Consider the following 22045-nt stretch of genomic DNA (forward strand, 5'->3'; position numbering starts at 1 on the left):
TAGTGTCATTGCTGAGAAGTACATAAAAAAGTGCAAAAGAACCATACTTAAAAGCTATTACTGACTATGCCCCCACCCGGACACAGTTTGCTCCCAATAGGGGTTGTCCGGTTATACTGGTGACATGACCAATACCATCAGTTTGTTGTGGATCTACCATAAACCACTGTTAATACAGTTTTATTACACTCTTCTTGCACTGTCTGTATTGAATATATTAAGTCATACATGCATTTATCCAACCTTCTAATGACAAAGATGGACAATGTCCTACTTACCTTTTTTTACATGTTTGTGAATTCTGTTTTCTGAAAACTTTCCATTAAAAAATGGTAAAAAAAAAAAAAGTGCAATGAGCAATATGCAGGGCAGGGCAGGGCACTAAGAAATGGCAGTGCAGAACTGTGAAAACCCCTGCCCATTGGCTGAGATACCCCATATACTCATAATCTGACCTTGCAGTGCCCTTCTCATATCTAATGCCGCCAAGTACCCGCCACCTAGCAGCAGAAGAGAAAAGTGCAGCAAGTACAGACTTAAAGTGAAATCAATTGATCCCTTACAATAGACCAAGGTAGCTATACCTGCAGGTAAATTTAAGAGCAACCCTGCCTAAACACCAGGGCGCTACAAGTATGTAGTGGCAGGGCAGTCATTGAGCAGTATGTAGTGGCAGAGCAGTCATTGAGCAGTATGTATTGGCAGGGCAGTCAATGAGCAGTATGTAGTGGCAGGGCAGTCAACGAGCAGTATGTATTCGGCAGAGCAGTCATTGAGCAGTATGTATTGGTAGAGCAGTCATTGAGCAGTATGTAGTGGCAAGGCAGTCCAATGAGCAGTATGTAGTGGCAGGGCAGTCAATGAGCAGTATGTATTGGCAGGGCAGTCAATGAGCAGTATGTAGTGGCAAGGCAGTCAATGAGCAGTATGTATTGGCAGAGCAGTCATTGAGCAGTATGTATTGGCAGGGCAGTCAATGAGCAATATGTAGTGGCAAGGCAGTCAATGAGCAGTATGTATTGGCAGAGCAGTCATTGAGCAGTATGTAGTGGCAAGGCAGTCAATGAGCAGTATGTATTGGCAAGGCAGTCAATGAGCAGTATGTAGTGGCAGGGCAGTCAACGAGCAGTATGTATTGGCAGGGCAGTCATTGAGCAGTATGTATGGCAGAGCAGTCATTGAGCAGTATGTATTGGTAGAGCAGTCATTGAGCAGTATGTAGTGGCAAGGCAGTCAATGAGCAGTATGTAGTGGCAAGGCAGTCAATGAGCAGTATGTAGTGGCAGGGCAGTCAATGAGCAGTATGTATTGGCAGGGCAGTCAATGAGCAGTATGTAGTGGCAAGGCAGTCAATGAGCAGTATGTATTGGCAGAGCAGTCATTGAGCAGTATGTAGTGGCAAGGCTGTCAATGAGCAGTATGTAGTGGCAGGGCAGTCAATGAGCAGTATGTATTGGCAGGGCAGTCAATGAGCAGTATGTGTTGGCAGGGCAGTCAATGAGCAGAATGTAGTGGCAAGGCAGTCAATGAGCAGTATGTATTGGCAGGGCAGTCAATGAGCAGTATGTAGTGGCAAGGCAGTCAATGAGCAGTATGTATTGGCAGAGCAGTCATTGAGCAGTATGTATTGGCAGGGCAATCAATGAGCAATATGTAGTGGCAAGGCAGTCAATGATCAGTATGTATTGGCAGAGCAGTCATTGAGCAGTATGTATTGGCAGGGCAGTCAATGAGCAGAATGTAGTGGCAAGGCAGTCAATGAGCAGTATGTAGTGGCAGGCCAGTCAATGAGCAGTATGTAGCGGCAGGGCAGGCAGTGAGCAGTATGTATTGGCAGGACAGGCAGTGAGCAGTACATATTGGCAGGGCAGGCAGTGAGCAATATGTACAGTAGTGGCAGGGCAGACAGTGAGCAGTATGTATTGGCAGGGCAGTCAATGAGCAGTATGTAGTGGCAGGGCAGTCAATGAGCAGTATGTATTGGCAGGGCAGTCAATGAGCAGTATGTATTGGCAGGTTGATCAGTGAGCAGTATGTAGTGGCAGGGCAGTCATTGAGCAGCATGTATTGGCAGAGCAGTCATTGAGCAGTATGCATTGGCAGAGCAATCATTGAGCAGTATGTATTGGCAGGGCAGTCAATGAGCAGTATGTAGTGGCAAGGTAGTCAATGAGCAGTATGTAGTGGCAGGGCAGGCAATGAGCAGTATTTAGTGGCAGGACAGGCAGTGAGCAATATGTACAGTAGTGGCATGGTAGTCGGTGAGCAGTATGTATTGGCAGGGCAGTTGGTGAGCAGCTTGCATTGGGCATGAGGAAATCCACGTTTTTTCATTTGCACTATTCCCACCAGCTTGTTGCAAAAGGATTTATTACAAAAGTGCCAATTTTTTGTGCATTAACTTGCATTCAATGAAATCACATGGGATACTGGAAAAAAACAATGAAATTTATCCAAGAAGGCAAGACAATGACAGCAACACAATGCACATTAATGTGTTTTCAAGCACATCTGTGAATTAGCCCTTCTAATCTAGTTTGGTGGATAACATATGTGATGTTGCGATGGTTGCTAAGATTACAAAACAGTTTCCGTTGAGTAATAATTCTATAATAACTTGGCCACAGGAATATCTATTTATCTCACTCTACGTTTTATGTGTGATTTCACTGTTTGGATGAGAGACTACTAAAACCTGGAAACTTCCATGGGACGGAAGAGTTCTTGCGAATGCTTAGGACCTCACAAACCATTGAAGACTATGCGATCGGAACCAAAAGTAGCCCAATCCAAATTTATTAGTGGTATTTAGTGTAAGAACCAGAGATGCTGAGGTTTTAGATTTCAGTACAGGGACTTCTGTAACTCACATTTACCATAGTTTTGAGTTTTAAGGTAAGTTAGCTGATGACATTTGTTTTGGATGAAGTTCTTTTTTCATAAATGTACGTTGCATTGTCCTTATCTCTTAAATGATTCACAGGTACAGTGGTATTGCTGGGCTATAAATGTAACTTCAATGGGTATCTCTTGCTGGGTCATTTATGAGGAAACAAGTGTACAGCATTTAACATCAGAGACATATTATAGTTCACCAATGATCCTTCTTCTGTAGCACCACCAAATCCCATATCTATGCTACTTTGACTAAGCGCAAACTCTTTTTTTTCTGCATTCATCTAAGTCAGTCCATCTGTTAAAATTAATTGGCTCCAGAAGTTCAATACGTCCCTTAATTAGGATGCATGCGACTCTTAGCTGTAAAGTAAGTAGTATCGCCTCTTAGGCTTTTGGTAGTTAAAGAGTATCTAAAGGCATTTTTATTTTTAATGCAGTAAAGAATAGTTAGGACCTTGTTTTCATTGAAATAATTATGAGGTTAAAATTTAGGATTATGGGATTGAGTTGGGTTTAAGGGCAGACTTTACGTTAGGTTGCGGTTACTCAACCTTTTTACCATAGAGGAAACCTTGAAATACTTTTTAGGCCTCAAACAACCCTTCCTAAAAGCAATTCATTTGGCGTTAGGGAGAAAATATCCCTTAAATTGATGGCCAGGGGAAAGAAATGCCCCCCCTCCCCCCCCAGCCCCCAACCCCCAACCCCTTACAGAGGTGATCAGAAGGTAACCCTTACAGATAGCTAAAAAGACCATTGGTGTCTCGCTTGACAAGCAGCATTGGCCTTAGAACTATCCAAGCACCATCAAATGAGAAGTCAATCAGCCAGAGCTCATGGAACCCCTAGCAACCTTTGAAAGAACCCTACTGCTCCAGGAAACCCTGGTTGAAAATGGTTCAGTTAAAGTGTATCTATAGCCAGGGGCGTTGCTAGGTCTACAAAAGATCTGGGGCTACAGCCCATAGCAGCGTAGTAAAGAAAGTCATACGCTTGGGTGGGCATACACATGTATGTACAGTAATATACGTGTGGGTATATATATATTCCCAGAGAGCCCCCCACTTACATCAGGGTCCCCAGAGAGCCCCCCCCCCCCTTACATCACCTTACATCAAGGTCCCTAGAGAGCCTCCTCCTTACATCAGAGTCCTCAGAGAGCCTCCCCCTTCCATCAGGGTACCCAGAGGGCCCCCCCACTTACATCAGGGTTCCCAGAGAGGCCATCTTACATTAGGGTCCCCAGAGAGCCTCCCCCTTAAATCTGGGTCCCTAGAGAGCCTAGGTCTTAAAATCAGGGTCCCCAGAGAGCCTCTCCCTTACATCAGGGTCCCCAGAGAGCCCCCCACTTACATAAGGGTCCCCAGAGAGCCTCCCCTCCCCTTGGGGACCCCTGCAGAGACTCGGGGCTATTGGCCTCAGATTCGGGGCTATAGCCCCAAAAGACACCCCCTAGCAACGCCCTTGTCTATAGCTAAAATTGTTGTTAGTGTTTCATTGCTTGAGGGGGCACTGGATGCCCAAGGTGGTCTTGTTTCCAACAAACGATATGCAGATGGTGCTGTTGACATCCAGCATACCCCAGTACCCCTTGCCATTACCTACATTCAGTGTTGAATAGTGGTGGCCAGTGGTAATTTTTTGAGGGTCGGTCGGCAGGTCTAGTGCAGCTCTTCACCGGTGGCTTCCCTTGCAACAGCTTTCCCTTCCTCTGCTCTCCACGGGCATCGGCGGCTTCCGTTTCCTCCCTACTCCTCGGCGGCCATTTGGGAGTCTTCTCTTTTAAGGCAGGATTGAGGATTAGTGTTACAACAGCGAATATTAATTTGCTGTTGTAACACTTGGGTGGGCTCATGGCGCAATGCTCTGCACTCCGAGCCTACCCTATTTTGAAGCCTATTAGAGCCTATGGCTCTAATCAGGTGCATCAACAAAAACACCCGCCACTGTAATTGAGGCGCCCTGCGTCCTGAAAGGGGCCAGACGCATGAATATGGGGTGGCTGCAGGGGCTGTTGATAGATTCATGCTTTGCATGAATCTATCCATTATTCATATTGGGGGTGGCAGGACTGAATGTGAGGGAAAATATGAAATTATGAGTTGTTACTAGGTCAAGAATTTAGATGGAAAATCTCCCAAAGGTAACACTGACTTTGTAGAAATCTCTTTTCACATCCTGTTGAGAACTGAGAAAGGACCCCATTGGGACACAGATAGCAAAAACAAGTTTCAGCAGCTTTAACCATTCACTACTTTATCTAAAACTAAAAAAATGCTTTACATATACTTGAACTGGCAGCAATCTAGGATTCCTCAGTCATTCTGTTTAGTAGCCTGGTAGAGGTCACGGGAAGGTTCACCATAACCCACACTTAGAAGGTTCTTGGCACTAACCACAGTTATGCCCCGTACACATGGTCGGATTTTCCGACGGAAAATGTGTGATAGGACCTTGTCGGAAATTCCGACCGTCTGTAGGCTCCATCACACATTTTCCATTGGATTTTCCGACACACAAAGTTTGAGAGCTTGCTATAAAATTTTCCGACAACAAAATCCGTTGTCGGAAATTCCGATCGTGTGTACACAAATCCGATGGACAAAGTGCCACGCATGCTCAGAATAAATAAAGAGATGAAAGCTATTGCCCACTGCCCAGTTTATAGTCCCGACGTACGTGTTTTACGTCACCGCGTTCAGAATGATCGGATTTTCCGACAACTTTGTGCGACTGTGTGTATGCAAGACAAGTTTGAGCCAACATCCGTCGGAAAAAATCCTAGGATTTTGTTGTCGGAATGTCCGATCAATGTCCGACCGTGTATACGGGGCATTAGGCATCCTCTCTTGGTTGGGTGAGATGTTCCTTTATGTGCCCACAAAGAAACTCATACACATAGCAGTATGACACTGCAGTCCGAATTCATTTACCATAGTGCAGCACATACCTCTGTAGGTTCTTCCCTGGATTCTCATGTGTGTTGAGTCATTTGGCTCAATTGACACTTTCAACTTCAAGCCTTAATCTCAGGCAGTGACAAAAACACCAATAACCCATTTTAATGGCTGTGCCCAGAACACAAACGTCCCATAACCCAGATATAGAAAGAATGACGTAGATTTCCACTTGGCAGGACACAGGAGAGTCTCCTTAAAAGTCCATCAGTCATGACAGTGTTGTCAACCGCCAGTAAATTTACAGTTTGTAAAATTCTGTGATTTTTACAACTGTCCATAAATGTCTGTAACAAATATTACCTGTCAGTAAAAATCAGGGCCTTTTGGCGGAGTGCTGACTGGCACCTCTGCCAAAAGACACTGGGAGAGTTGGGCAGGCACCAGCCGTGGAAGAAACAGTCGGCCACATTTGCCGATACTGCTCCTCTAGTCCCGGCTGCAGCCCTGTATTGGTGGAGTGATCTGTCCTCTGCCTCTCCCTGCTGACACAGCTTCACTTCCGCTGGGGGTGCTGCCGCTGTTGTGCTGGCTTGTGCTGGGGCCTGGGTCCCCGCTGTCTCCCCCAACCCAGCCCCACTGTGATAGTAGCTGATCCCTTCACAGCAAGTGCCTCATGCTGCTCTGTGCCCACAATGCCAGGCTGCTGGGGAGGAGGAGGGGAGAGTCAGACCAGTATGTTTCCTGTAGCCACAATCACATTTAAGCTTTCAGCTCCCAACTGTTAATTTGGAAATGCCTGACTTGTGACTGTGGGAAACACATTCATAAATTGGATATTGTGTTATTAAATAAGCTTATGCAATTTCTCAGCATGAATTTTTGGTTATGACCTATCTGTGTGTGAAGTACAAGTGTACGGGGAATTAGTTATACAAACGGCAAGTGTAAATCATCTCAGCAATATTTCACTGTTTACAGGAGAGCTGCAGTGGAACATAATGGGCAAACTTAAATGGGCAAATTTTTGGGTATAAGTATATGTCTGGACAAAAGATAAAAAGAACACATGTTCGGCATATCTCTGCAATACATGTACATTCACCTATGTTTTATCCCATTTATTCCCCTTTACATCAACATCCACCATGTTACCATTTACATTAGGGTCCACTGTGTTCCCCTACACTCAAAGGGAAAATCCTGTGGACTCTGATGTAAAGGGAAAATCTATGGACTCTGATGTAAGGGAGAACTCTGTGGACTGTGAAGTAAAGGGGAACTCTGTGCACTCTTGTGTAAAGGGAGGGGGGCTCTGGTTGCTCAGAGACCCCCTTACATCTGTGTTTCCCTTTACACCAAAGTCAGCAGCATCCCCCCTTACACCAGAGTCCTCATAGTTCTCCTTTACATTAGAGTCCACAATGTTACCTTTTACATCAGGATCCGCAGAGTTCACCCTTGCACTGTAAATGGAAACCCTGCAGGCTCTGATGTAAGGAGGAACTCTGTTCTAGGTTATATTAACCTGACCTTCATGAAAAAAAGGTGAAATATGTTTTTTGCCTTTTGCTATACCTTAAGCACTAGTTACATGTTTGTAGCTTAAATATTAATATTTGCACTGAAGGCGGTCATTTCGGCTCATTTTTGAAGAGTCAGTAAATCATTTGGCTCTGTCAGTAAATTTCATGTGTTGTGTCATTAAAAGTTGGTGTTCTCAGTAAATTTTTGGCGTTCTGTCAGTAAATTTCACTTTGGGAGGCTGGCAACCTTGCGTCATGATGGTGTTCTTCACTTTGTTCTTCATTTAACAAAAAGCTAGACACCCAAGACACTAGCAACTCCCTCCTCTCTTTAATCCCTGACTCTTCTCCTTAGACTACCTCTACATTCTAATTCAATTCTATCCCGTATACAGATGATGATCCATGGCCATGTTTGAGATGTGTTGATGCTATGAGCAATGTAGTCAATCAGATACACACTATTTTCTTTTGATTTATATATATTTATTAAGGCCATGGGTGAGCATATTGGTATTGTTCTCTTAGTTCAAGTACCGTTGAGCTGTTTGCTCTTGTTTTGTTGAAGCTTTGTTCTTTTCTTCTACTATACCTGTACAATCCATGTATACATTCACTGAGAGGTGTAGCTTTAAGCTTGTGGGCTCCGATGCAAGAGTTGAGCTGGGCCTCCCCCCCTCCACTACTTCCAACGTGCGTGCAGATACATCCACCGCACGCCAAGATACTCAAAGTGGGTTAAGAGTTTTGAGTTCCCAGAGTTCCTCTTTACATTAGAGGACAGGGATCACCGCTGGAGAATCAGAGGACAGGGATCACCGCTGGAGAATCAGAGGACAGGGATCACCGCTGGAGAATCAGAGGACAGGGATCACCGCTGGAGAATCAGAGGACAGGAATCACCACTGGAGAATCAGAGGACAGGGATCACCGCTGGAGAATCAGAGGACAGGGATCACTGCTGGAGAATCAGAGGACAGGGATCACCGCTGGAGAATCAGAGGACAGGGATCACTGCTGGAGAATCAGAGGACAGGGATCACCGCTGGAGAATCAGAGGACAGGAATCACCGCTGGAGAATCAGAGGACAGGGATCACCGCTGGAGAATCAGAGGACAGGGATCACCGCTGGAGAATCAGAGGACAGGAATCACCACTGGAGAATCAGAGGACAGGGATCACTGCTGGAGAATCAGAGGACAGGAATCACCACTGGAGAATCAGAGGACAGGGATCACCGCTGGAGAATCAGAGGACAGGGATCACTGCTGGAGAATCAGAGGACAGGGATCACTGCTGGAGAATCAGAGGACAGGGATCACTGCTGGAGAATCAGAGGACAGGGATCACTGCTGGAGAATCAGAGGACAGGGATCACTGCTGGAGAATCAGAGGACAGGAATCACCGCTGGAGAATCAGAGGACAGGGACCCCTGGCAGGTCACTTGGCAGAGCTCCTTTCCCATTCCAGCACTGTATACAGCCCCCCCCCCCCCCCCCAAACACACACACACGCTGCACAGGGCTGAAATCACATTCCTTTACACACAGTCTGTCAGTCTTCACAGGGTGTATCTGGTTTTTATGTTGCCGTTCTGACCTGTGAAATTCTCTGGTCAGAAGGGCAGTGTAGTTGCAGTAGGCAGATACACCCTGTGAAGATCGTGGCTGACTGGCTGTGTTGTAAAGGAATGTGATTTCAGCCCTGCGGAGGACAGGATCCAGGGGGGGGGCAACGGGGCAACTGCCCCCTCCGAGAAATGCGGGTGACAGTCTGTGACAGAGCCCGCCGGCGGGTGGCTCCGTAAGTTAGAGAGCCGCTGGGCGGCTCCATGAGTGAAAGAGCCGCCGGGCGGCTCCGTGAGTGAGAGAGACGCCGGGCGGCTCCGTGAGTGAGAGAGCCGCCGGGCGGCTCCGTGAGTGAGAGAGCCGCCGGGCGGCTCCGTGAGTCAGTGAGAGAGCCGCCGAGCGGCTCCGTGAGTGAGAGAGCCGCCGGGCGGCTCCGTGAGTCAGTGAGAGAGCCGCTGAGTGGCTCCGTGGGTGAGAGAGCCGCCGGGCGGCTCCATAGTGAGAGAGGGCAGGCTGCTGGCCAATCAGGGAGCCGGCGGGCGGGGGAGCAGAGAGATGACATCATCTCTCACTGCCCGGCGCCCGCCCTGCATCCCTGCAGTTCCCCTCCACCATGCAGGCAGCTACGGCAGCAGAGAGATTACATCATCTCTCTGCTGCCTGTCTCAGGGACACAAGAGACCACCTTAGCAGGTGGCAAGTGACAATCTTCATCTGGTGACAGGCGACGTGGCAAGTGACAATCCGCAACATGTGGCAGGCGACGTGGCAAGTGACAATCTCCATCTGGTGACAGGCGACGTGGCAAGTGACAATCTGCATCTGGTGACAGGTGACGTGGCAAGTGACAATCCGCAACATGTGGCAGGCAACCTGGCAAGTGACAATCCGCAACGTGGCAGGCGACGTGGCAAGTGACAATCTTCATCTGGTGACAGGCGACGTGGCAAGTGACAATCTGCATCTGGTGACAGGCAACGTGGCAAGTGACAATCCGCAACATGTGGCAGGCAACGTGGCAAGTGACAATCTGCATCTGGTGACAGGTGACGTGGCAAGTGACACACTCGGGGCTCCCACTGATTCTGCATTATGGTGAGTTATTTAATTTTTTATAACAATGTAATAATAGTAATAATGCGCTTCAATCATCCTGACACCATAACAACCATGGTGCCGTGATGATTGAAGCGCCAACACCAGCCATTTCCCCGATAGATGTACCCCAAAAAAATATATTTTCTGGCAGTGCCCCTCCCGAGACTAGACTCTGGATCCGCCCCTGGCGGAGGAGGAGCAGTATAGAGTGCTGTAATGGGAAAGGAGCTCAGCAGCTGGGCATAGCAAACAGGGTGGAGGGGGTGGTCAGGGGGCTTTGGGGGGGGGCAACTTAGATCTGGGAGGGCAAAGCCATGTGACAAAATCTGGAGCCTGCAGCCCTTCAGGCAGAGGCGGCTCTCTAATTAGGCAAATGAGGTGGTCGCCTAAGGCCCCGCGCTCACAGGGGCCTCGCAGCCGCCTAGTTTGCCTAATTAAAGATCTGTTTTGATGGAGGATCCCCCCGCTATCAGCACAGTGCTGAATACGCTTACCTCTACATGGAGACATAGCAGGCTGTTTACCGGGTGATCGGAGCTCACTGACAGCTCCGGATCACAGCCAGGGAGAGCCGCTCAGAGCCAGCGCTGACACATCCTCCCCTCACAAGCAGGAGAGGAGAGAGAGCTGCTAATGCTGCTGCTCCTCCTCCTTCCGCTCACTTCTCCTGTCTGCCCCGCTGACCCATCGGGGGATGAAGCCAGTGTCAGACCAAGTCCCAAACTTCCGGCACTGCGCTCCACTCAATGAGGATTCTTTGCTGTGCCATCGATCTCTGGTTGCTCCACCCGGCGCCTCTCTCCCCGCCCGCCTTGGTGACCCTTTTTGCATCTGCCGCTGTATACACAGTGAGGAGAAATCTGTAGAACCGCTCCACCTCTCAGCTCCACCCCCCAACTTCGGCTCTCACACCTTGCTTGCAGCGGCACCTGATTCCTGCCGGTAAGGCAATATAAATGGAGATCTTAAAGAGGGCAGGGGGTGCTGCTATAAGGGGGTCTCCATGATCTCTGGGGGTCTCTAGGGGGGGCACTCTGATGTAAGGGGTATCCTTCTTTACTTCGGCTCCCCCTGCACCTTGCCCACTTATCCTCCTTCTGTGCTGTGCCCTCCTGCTCCCTCCTTAACTTTACTTTACTCTCTTGGCCTGTGCCCACTTACTCTCCCCCCCGTATTGTTCCCTCCTGCCCCGGTACTATGCCCACTTACCCTCCCCCCCTCTGCTGTGCCCACTCACCCTCCCCCTGTACTGTACCCTCCTGCCCCCTGTACTGTGTCCACTTACCCTCCCCCTGTGCTGTGCCCACTCACCCTCCCCCTATACTGTACCCTCCTGCCCCCTGTACTGTGCCCACTTCCCCTTCCCCTGTGCTGTGCCCTCCTGCCCCCTGTACTGTGCCCACTTACCCTTCCCCTGTGCTGTGCCCTCCTGCCCCCTGTACTGTGCCCACTTACCCTCCCCCTGTGCTGTGCCCTCCTCCCCCCCTGTACTGTGCCCACTTACCCTCCCCCTGTGCTGTGCCCTCCTCCCCCCCTGTACTGTGCCCACTCACCTTCCCCCTGTACTGTACCCTCCTGCCCCCTGTACTGTGCCCACGTACCTGCCCCCCTGTGCTGTGCCCTCCTGCCCCCTGTGCTGTGCCCTCCTGCCCCCTGTACTGTGCCCCTTTACCCTCCCCCTGTGCTGTGCCCACTTACCCTCCGCCCTGTGCTGTGCCTTCCTGCTCCCCCTGTACTGTACCCTCATGCCCCTGTACTGTGCCCACTTACCCTCCTCCCTGTACTGTGCCCTCCTGCTCCCCCTGTACTGTACCCTCCTTCCCCGTACTGTGCCTTCCTGCTCCCCCCTGTACTGTACCCTCCTGTCCCCTGTACTGTTTCCCTTTACCCTCCCCCTGTGCTGTGCCCACTTACCCTCCCCCTGTGCTGTGCCCTCCTGCCCCCTGTGCTGTGCCCACTTACCCTCCCCCTGTGATGTGCCTTCCTGCTCCCCCTGTACTATACCCTCCTGTCCCCTGTACTGTGCCCACTTACCCTCCCCCTGTGCTGTGCCCTCCTGCCCCCTGTACTGTGCCCACTTACCCTCCTCCCTGTGCTGTGCCCTCCTGCTCCCCCTGTACTGTACCCTCCTGCCCCCGTACTGTGCCCACTTACCCTCCCCCTGTGCTGTGCCCTCCTGCCCCCTGTACTGTGCCCACTTACCCTCCCCCAGTGCTGTACGCTCCTGCCCCCTGTACTGTGCCTACTTACCCTCCTCCCTGTGCTGTGCCCTCCTGCTCCCCCTGTACTGTACCCTCCTGCCACCGTACTGTGCCCACTTCCCCCCCCTATTCTGTGCCCTCCTGCTCCCCCCTGTACTGTACCCTCCTGTACTGTGCCCACTTACCACCCCCCCCATGCTGTACCCTCCTGCCCCTTGTACTGTGCCCACTTACCCTCCTCCCTGTCCTGTGCCCTCTTGCCCCCCCTGTACTGTACCCTCCTGCCCCCTGTACTGTGCCCACTTACCCTCTCCCCTGTGCTGTGCCTTCCTGCTCACCCCTGGCCCCTGTACTGTGCCCACTTACCCTCCCCCTGTGCTGTGCCCTCCTGCTCCCTCCTTTACTATACCCTCCTGTACTGTGCCCACTTACCCTTCCCCTGTGCTGTGTCCTCCTGCTCCCCCTGTACTGTGTCCAATTACCCTCCTTATACAGTTCATTTTTATCACTTGAATTATTTTTCCCATTATGGGTGTGAGTAGGGCCTCGTGCCTAAATTTTGCCTAAGGCCTCACAAAGCCTAGAGCCGCCTCTGCCTTCAGGGGCCCCCCAATGAGGTGTTAAAGGATATGTTTTAGCAATTTCTGAAGGTTTTTCTGTCAGTGTTGGCAGGGAAGGTCGCCTACCAGAGGTGTGTGTCTTTTCCCTAGTTGTCATGGAAGTGGGGTAAGTAGACATCCCCGGGTGGGTAGAGAGAATCCCAGCTGGTGACTAGAAGACACTGAGTGGTGTCTTACCTCACCAGTGACATCGGTCCCATCGTGGCTACAGGATGGCACTCTCCTCCTCTTGCCTCGCTGAGCTTGGTTACCATTCCATGTTGCCGGCACACAGCACAGACACATCCTCATCCTGGGCTGTTCTCACCTCGTGCTCCTCTCCATTCAGGAAATGGCTCACAGCTTCTCCTCAGCCAATGGGAACAGAGGGGCGTGGACTGTGGAAGGCAAAGTAGAAGCCCAGTACTGGAGCGTGGCTGTGGGGTCCTAGGGCAGATTGGAGCTGGATTTTGTGGAGGATATGACAGGGAGGCTGCAGGGGCCCCCTGGAGCTAGGGGTGGGGTTGTGATTGGGACCCCTGCAACCCCTTATGCTACACCCATGCATTCGTTTTAGTATGACATGCTTCAGGATTTATGTCCTTGTATCCCTGGAATTTTGTGAAGACTAATGCCAATTTGTTAATTTTGTTATCTCCATGTCAGAATCCATGATATGTGAATGTCCTTTTATTTGTACTCAATATTCTTCTTAAAACAAAGTTAAAAAAAAACAAAACACATGTTGAAAAATACTGCTTTTTAAGCTTCTTTATTTAACACCAAATGCAATAATTGCATGAAATATTATCGATTGCGTTAGAGTCAGGCTTTCATTTTATGTGTTGGTGGCCTGTATGTAATACCTGTTTCTCTCTGACCTTGATAGCAGGAAGGCTTTGAAAGCATTGTAAGTAAGGTCAATGACCAGACCTGTGAAACAATGTCAGGCAAGGTTCTTTAGAATCTCCACATCACAGACAATATCTTAGTTACAAAGAAACATTTTTCCTTTGTAGCAGATATACATCAGCTCATGTGTTTATGTTTCTGGACTTACAGCAATAGTGCAGTATATCTCCACTAAGTATGTTTTACCTACCATTTACAGTGCCTTGAAAAAGTATTCATACCGCTTGAAAGTTTCCACATTTTGTCATGTTACTTCCAAAAATATAAATGTATTTTATTGGGGTTTTATGTGATAGACCAACACAAAGTGGCACATAATTGTGAAGTGAAAGGAAAATGATAAATGGGTTTCAAAATTATTTACAAATAAATATGTGAAAAGTGTGGGGTGCATTTGTATTCAGCCCCCCTGAGTCAATACTTTGTAGAACCCCCTTTCACTGCAATTTGGGCCCTTTCACACTGAGGCGGTTTGCAGGCGCTATTGCGCTAATAATAGTGCCTGCAAACCGACCCGAAAGTGCTGCTGCTTTAATTCCAGTGTGAAAGCCCCGAGGGCTTTCACACTGGAGCGGTGCGCTAGCAGGACGGGAAAAAAAGTCCTGTTAGCAGCATCTTCGGAGCGGTGAAGGAGCGGACTTTATACCGCTCCTTCACCGCTCCTGCCCATTGAAATCAATGGGACGACGCGGCTATACTGCCGGCAAAGCGCCTCTGCAGAGGCGCTTTGCGGTGGTTTTAACCCTTTCTCGGCCGCTAGCAGGGGGGTAAAACCGCCCCCGCTAGCGGCCGCATACCGACGATAAAGCGCCGCTTACAATAGCGGCGCTTTACCGCCAACGCCACCCCCGCCCCAGTGTGAAAGGGCCCTTACAGCTGCAAGTCTTTTTGGGGATGTCTCTACCAGCTTTGCACATCTAGAGAATGACATTTTTGCCCATTTTTCTTTGGAAAATAGCTCAAGCTCTGTCAGATTGGATGGAGAGCGTCTGTGAACAGCAATTTTCAAGTCTTGCCAATTGAATTCTCAATTGGATTTAGGTCTGGACTTTGACTGGGCCATTCCAACACATGGATATGCTTTGATCTAAACCATTCCATTGTAGCTCTTGCAGTATGTTTAGGGTCGTTGTCCTGCTGGAAGGTGAACCTCCGCCCCAGTCTCAAGTCTTTTGCAGACTCTAACAGGTTTTCTCCTAAGATTGCCCTGTATTTGGCTCCATCCATCTTCCCATCAACTCTGACCAGCTTCCCTGTCCCTGCATCCCCATGACACGATGCTGTTAAATTCTGTACATAATGATTTTAAAGTACATTGGACCAAGGTATGTACCAGACCTGGGCGAACTGCGGCCCCAGGGCCACATCCGGCCCTTTGGCTGCCCGTATCCAGCCCTCGATGCCTCCCCTGTCAGCATGCCTCGCTAAGCCTGGCAGCTTCCTCGCTGAGGGACCTGGAGCCAGTGCCAGTGATTTTTTTTTAAATTTGTAAGTGCTAGGGCACATTTAACACCCAAACAATGTACTGGGCAATGTTTGCCTGGTAGATGAGAGTTTATTAGTTAAAAAAAACAAAAGCATTGAGAATACTTTGAAAGCCAAAAAACACTATTTACTTCAACGCATTTTGCTATAATTGAGACATTTTGACAAAATTTCCTGATTTTTGCCAAAATTTTAGGAAAATGAGAACTCTGAATTGCATTCAATGCTAGGTAACTGAGTGAACAGTGAGTCACAAGATCCTTATACCTGCTGAAAAGAGTGGGGAGGGGACATGGTAAGGTGGCCCCCAATCTTAATAATAAATGCCTTACTGAGTTACTGCATATGCCCAGTAACTCAAATAAAGATGACAATGTGATCCCAGAACATAGCCCGGGACACAGCGTCATCTGGGCCTTGGTCCAAGATGCGGGATAAACAATTGCATCCTCCAAACGTACCGCCATTTGAGTACAACACTCTGATGCTGTTTTTTTTTTTGTTTTTTTGTTTTTTTATGTCACAGATACATCGCCATCTGCCACCCAATGAAAGCCCAGACAGTCTGCACTGTGTCCCGCGCCAAACGCATCATCGCCATTGTCTGGGTGTTCACTTGTATATACTGCATGATGTGGTTTTTCCTGGTCGACATTCAAGTGAACAAAACCCAACAAGTAGAGTGCGGCTACAAGGTGTCCCGGAACCTGTATCTGCCCATTTACCTAACGGACTTTACCATATTCTACGTGATCCCACTATTCGTGGCCACCATCCTGTATGGACTTATCGGAAGGATCTTATTTCTTAGCCCGATCCCCAGCCACCCTGACAGCACCATGGAGAGGTGGAGGGAGAAAAGCTCTAAAGAGAAGAACGCAGCAGAAGCTGATGGCAACAAGATGAACAACCGCAGTCGGCCCAGAGGGGCATTGTCCTCCCGGAAGCAGGTATGGTCTGAGCTGTAGACCTGTTATAGGTCCAATAACCTGTAGAGACTTGTTTTTTTTAATATTTCCTGTCACGGTGACAACTGTTGCCTTCATTTTTTGTCCTACTGTCACAGGGGCAGAAAGTGAGGTAAAATATCTCCAACGGGGGTCAATAAGAACTTGGGAAAAGTATTTTACTGTCTCAAATCCATGCAAAACTGTGAAATACAGTTTTGTCAGGGGTTGAGTGAACTATTGCACTCTCCAAAAAAAGTGTAAAGTAATAATTATACTATTACCATGTGCCCACACACAGCACGAGGGGGGGTGACACACATTTCAGAGCTCTAAATTCCAGAAGCTCAATGTCACTGCCTCACCTTTTGCCTGCTGGTTGTATGCTAATGAATATGACCTCACTGGTCATGCCAATTTGGCTCCCTCCAATAAGTCCATAAAAGTACCACTATTTCTACCCATCAACTTTCAAGGCTTGGGGTAATGCAATGCCCTATGCCAGACATTTCAGGAGATCACACATGCAAAGGATAAGTGAACTAAAAAGGCTGTAATGTCCCTGTTGGGGACACTCCCTCTAATGTCCTGCACTGGTGACAGCCTTTGACGTCAAGGTCCCTGGGACAGAAAGTGAGAGTAGAGCTCCCCCCAATAGGAGCACAGACCATTCCATGGCTTCCAAACATTAAAAGAAAATATTGGCAAATGTTGGCTTAACATACAAAATGGTCTTTGGACCCTTAAAAAAATGATCAGCATCACCATCAAATTTAGTACTCACAATGGCTTCCTCTCATATATATGACCTACTAATTGTCAGGGACAGTGATCTTAATCCACTGAGAGAGGTATTGCCCAGATGATGCAGGAGCATATTGGGGTCTGCATGGAGATACAGGCACACAGGAACACAATGGAGGAACATAGGTGCACAGCACAGGGTACACTTGGAGTCATTAGATGACATCTGGTGCACCAGAGCACATTTGGAGACATGGGGCATACATGGGGTTCACAGGGACGCACTTAAAGTTAGTAAATAATATGGGGCACAGGGGGGCACCCTTGGAGTCACAAGGCACACAGGGAGCACTTGGAGACACTAGATGACACAGGAAATGGAGCACCTTTTGAGATACGGGGCACACATTTGCACACTTGGGGTCACTAGATGACACAGGGCAGAAAGGGGCACACTTGAAAACACTTGACCCAAAAGAGTGCTCTTGGAGTCATAGGGTGCACAGGGTACACTTAAAGTCATTCGATTTTATGGAGTCTACAAAGGTGGACTTGGTGTCACAGGAAACACTTGAAGACACTAGATGACACAGGCACTGGAAATGCACTTGGATTCACTGGGTGTACTGGAGTCAGTATATGACACAGGGACTGGGAGTGCACTTAAAGTCACTGGGCACACTGGAGTCCCTAGAACATACAAGGATTGGGAGAACAGTTGAAGTCACTAGGCACACTGGAATCACTTAAAACATGGGGACTGAGGGAGCACTTGGAGTCACTGGAATCCCTAATAAACACGGGGACCGAGGGAATGCTTAGAGTAACTGGATGCACTGAAGTCACTAGAAGACATGGGGACTTAGAAAGCTCTTGGAGTCACTGGGCGCACTTGAATAACTAGAAGACATGGAGACTTTAAGCATACTTGGAGTCGCTGGGGGCACCCGTGTCACTAGAAGACACAGTGACTAGGAGCATGCTTAGAGTCACTGGAGTCACTAGAAGACATGAAGACTGGGAGCGTACTTTGAGTCGCTGGGGGCACCTGTGTCACTAGAAGACACAGTGACTGGGAGCTAGCTTAGAGCCACTGGGTGCACTGGAGTCATTAGAAGACATGAAGACTGGGAGTGTACTTGGAGTCACTGGGTGCACCTGTGTCACTAAAAGATACAGGGACTAGGAGTGCATTTGGTTTCACTGAGCGCACTGGTGTTACTAGAAAACACAGGGACTCAGAGAATGCTTGGAGTCACTGGGTGCACTGGAGTCACTGGAAGACACAGGCATTGGGAGCATGCTAAGAGTTACTGGGTGCACTGGAGTCACTGGAAGTCATGAGGAGTGGGAGTCACTGGAAGACACAGGCATTGGGAGCACACTTAGAGTCACTGGGTGCACTGGTTTCGCTAGAAGACACAGGGGACTCAGCGCACTTGGGGTTACTGGGCCCACTGAAGTCACTAGAACACACAGGGATTGGGAGTACACTTAGAGTCACTGGGTGCACTAGTGTCAATAGAAGACACAGAGATTGAGAGCACACTTAATAGTCACTGGGCACGCTGGTGTCACTAGAAATACTCCATATTCCCATCGCACACGTTCCTGGATAAGCTCTAAAAGATTTGGGTGCTGGAGCGACAACCAGCTGGGAACTGGTTCAGAAAGTCACAATGGAGCACACCATGGAGCGACAAGGTAGCATCCAAACAGATTTTATTGCATGATCACAACATAAAGCAGTGCAACATTTCAGAGCCATGCAGGGCCCCTTCCTCAGGCATGTGATCACATGTGTGGCTCTGAAATATTGCACTGCTTTGTGTTAGGATCATGCAATAAAATCCGTTTGGACGCTACCTTATCGATCCATGGTATGCTGGCAAATATCTCCATGGAGTCACTAGAAGACGCAGAGATTGGTAGCACACTGTCACTGGGCACACTGGTGTCACTAGAAGACACGGGAACTGGGAGCACACTTATGCTGCGTACACACGATCTGATTTTCCGAGGGGAAATGTTGGATGTGAGCTTGTTGGCGGAAAGTCCGACTATGTGTATGCTCCATCGGACATTTGTTGGCGGACTTTCCGCCAACAAATGTTGGCTAGCATGCTCTCAAATTTTCCGCCAACAAATGTGTGTTGACGGACTTTCCGATCGTGTGTACGCAAGTCCATCGGACAAAAGTCCAAAGTACAAACACGCATGCTTGGAAGCAGAAGCGGTCGATCTTGTAAACTAGCGTTCATAATGGAGAATTAACATTCGTGACGCGGCAAATTATGAAATCTCCAAATGCAGCGCACAATTCTCTTCTTCTTTAATGGGATAATAATGAAGCTCTCTTTGCTGGTGATACTGATGGAGTTATTGCAAACAAATTTTCAAAGTCTTTTTTTTTTCTAGTGATATCAAGAATAATATTATCATGTTTTTTTTTTTTTATTTGGGCAAGTTACCACAACACCATTATCCCGTAGTTTTTAAGAACAAAGATACAACTACAGTGGGGCAAAAAAGTATTTAGTCAGCCACCAATTGTGCAAGTTCTCCCACTTAGAAAGATGAGAGAGGCCTGTAATTGTCATCATAGGTATACCTCAACTATGAGAGACAAGATGTGGAAACAAATCCAGACAATCACATTGTCTGATTTTTGAAAGAATTTATTTGCAAATTATGGTGGAAAATAAGTATTTGGTCACCTACAAACAAGCAAGGTTTCTGGCTCTCACAGACCTGTATCTTCTTCTTTAAGAGGCTCCTCTGTCCTCCACTTATTACATGTATTAATGGCACCTGTTTGAACTTGTTATCAGTATAAAAGACACCTGTCTACAACCTCAAACAGTCACACTCCAAACTCCATTATGGTGAAGACCAAAGAGCTGTCGAAGGACACCAGAAACAAAATTGTAGACCTGCACAAGACTGGGAAGACTGAATCTGCAATAGGCAAGCAGCTTGATGTGAAGAAATCAACTGTGGGAGCAATAATTAGAAAATGGAAGACATACAAGACCACTGATAATCTCCCTCGATCTGGGGCTCCACTCAAGATGTCACCCCGTGGGGTCAAAATGATCACAAGAATGGTGAGCAAAAATCCCAGAACCAAACGGGGGGGACCTAGTGAATGACCTGCAGAGAGCTGGGACCAACTTAACAAATGCTACCATCAGTAAAACACTACGCCACCAGGGACTCAGATCCTGCAGTGCCAGACGTGTCCCCCTGCTTAAGCCAGTACATGCCCAGGTTTGCTAGAGAGCATTTGGATGAACCAGAAGAGGATTGGGAGAATGTCATATGGTCAGATGAAACCAAAGTAGAACTGTTTGGTAGAAACACAACTCGTCGTGTTTGGAGGAGAGAGAATGCTGAGTTGCAACCAAAGAACACCATACCTACTGTTAAACATGGGGTGGCAACATCATGTTTTGGGGCTGTTTCTCTGCAAAGGGAACAGGACGACTGATCTGTGTACATGAAAGAATGAATGGGGCCATGTATGGTGAGATTTTGAGTGCAAACCTCCTCCCATCAGCAAGGGCATTGAAGGTGAAACGTGGCTGGGTCTTTCAGCATGACAGTGATCCCAAACACATTGCCAGGGCAACGAAGGAGTGACTTCGTAAGAAGCATTTCAAGGTCCTGGAGTGGCCTAACCAGTCTCCAGATCTCAACCCCATAGAAAACCTTTGGAGGGAGTTGAAAGTCCGTGTTGCCCAGCGACAGCCCCTAAACATTACTGCTCTAGAGGAGATCTGCATGGAGGAATGGGCCAACATACCAGCAACAGTGTGTGACAACCTTGTGAAGACTTCCAGAAAACGTTTGACCTCTGTCTTTGCCAACAAAGGATATATAACAAAGTATTGAGATGAACTTTTGATATTGACCAAATACTTATTTTCCACCATAATTTGCAAATAAATTCTTTAAAAAATCAGACAATGTGATTGTCTGGATTTGTTTCCACATTTTGTCTCTCATAGTTGAGGTATACCTATGATGACAATTACAGACCTCTCTCATCTTTTTAAGTGGGAGAACTTGCACAATTGGTGGCTGACTAAATGCTTTTTTGCCCCATTGTATGTTGGTGTCCCTTGTCAATTTTACATTTTATTTTTTAAAATGTAACTGCCTACTCCCAAAATGTCATTTAAAGTAAAATACATAGCCAAGTATTATTCTCCACAATTTTTTTATTGTGCATTAAAAAAAAAACAAGTAAAATTAGACATGCTATCTGCCAATAGAACTTAATCAAAAAGTGCATTCTATGCATCCAAAAATATAGAAAATATAACAAATCAAATCATTTTTCAACCAAAAAAATAATGTCAAAGCAATAACTCCAAGGCCAATAATAAATAACACGTTATCTCCTCCGATTCCGCGACATGTCTGGTTAACGAACGGCCGTTCAGAAACTGAAAAGCGCGAATCAACACTCACCAAACTTCTACTAACACTAAATTAGCAGAAGGAGCCCAAAGTGTGGCGCTAAAGAGATGAAAAACCACGTAGTACGTCACTACGTTCCTAATTGTTGGCCAACATTTGTGTGACCTTGTGTATGCAAGACAAGTTTGAGCCAAAATGCCACGGTTTTGTTGTTGGAAATTCTGATCGTGTGTACGAGGCAATAGAGTCACTGGGCACACTGGAGTCACTAGAAGACACAGGGACTGGGAGTGCATTTGGAGTGACTGGGCACACTGGAGTCACTAGAAGACACAGGGACTGGGAGTGCATTTGGAGTGACTGGGAACACTGGAGTCACTAGAAGACACAGGGACTGGGAGTGCATTTGGAGTGACTGGGCACACTGGAGTCACTAGAAGACACAGGGACTGGGAGTGCATTTGGAGTGACTGGGAACACTGGAGTCACTAGAAGACACAGGGACTGGGAGTGCATTTGGAGTGACTGGGCACACTGGGGTCACTAGAAGACACAGGGACTGGGAGTGCATTTGGAGTGACTGGGCACACTGGAGTCACTAGAAGACACAGGGACTGGGAGTGCATTTGGAGTGACTGGGCACACTGGAGTCACTAGAAGACACAGGGACTGGGAGTGCATTTGGAGTGACTGGGCACACTGGAGTCACTAGAAGACACAGGGACTGGGAGTGCATTTGGAGT

The 22045-nt window shown here is 47.9% G+C and overlaps 1 protein-coding gene across 1 annotated transcript in view; it reads left to right on the forward strand.

The window, feature by feature from the left end:
- LOC141112700 (thyrotropin-releasing hormone receptor-like) overlaps window positions 1–22045 on the forward strand; it is a gene marked incomplete in the record, with an annotated part of 57902 nt that overhangs the window by 13569 nt on the left and 22288 nt on the right. The window contains 1 exon segment of the mRNA XM_073605708.1: window positions 15713–16136. Within this exon segment, the coding sequence (XP_073461809.1) occupies window positions 15713–16136 (424 nt within the window).

The sequence above is a fragment of the Aquarana catesbeiana genome, linkage group LG11 (genome assembly GCF_042186555.1).
Source record: "Aquarana catesbeiana isolate 2022-GZ linkage group LG11, ASM4218655v1, whole genome shotgun sequence".
NCBI lineage: Eukaryota > Metazoa > Chordata > Amphibia > Anura > Ranidae > Aquarana > Aquarana catesbeiana.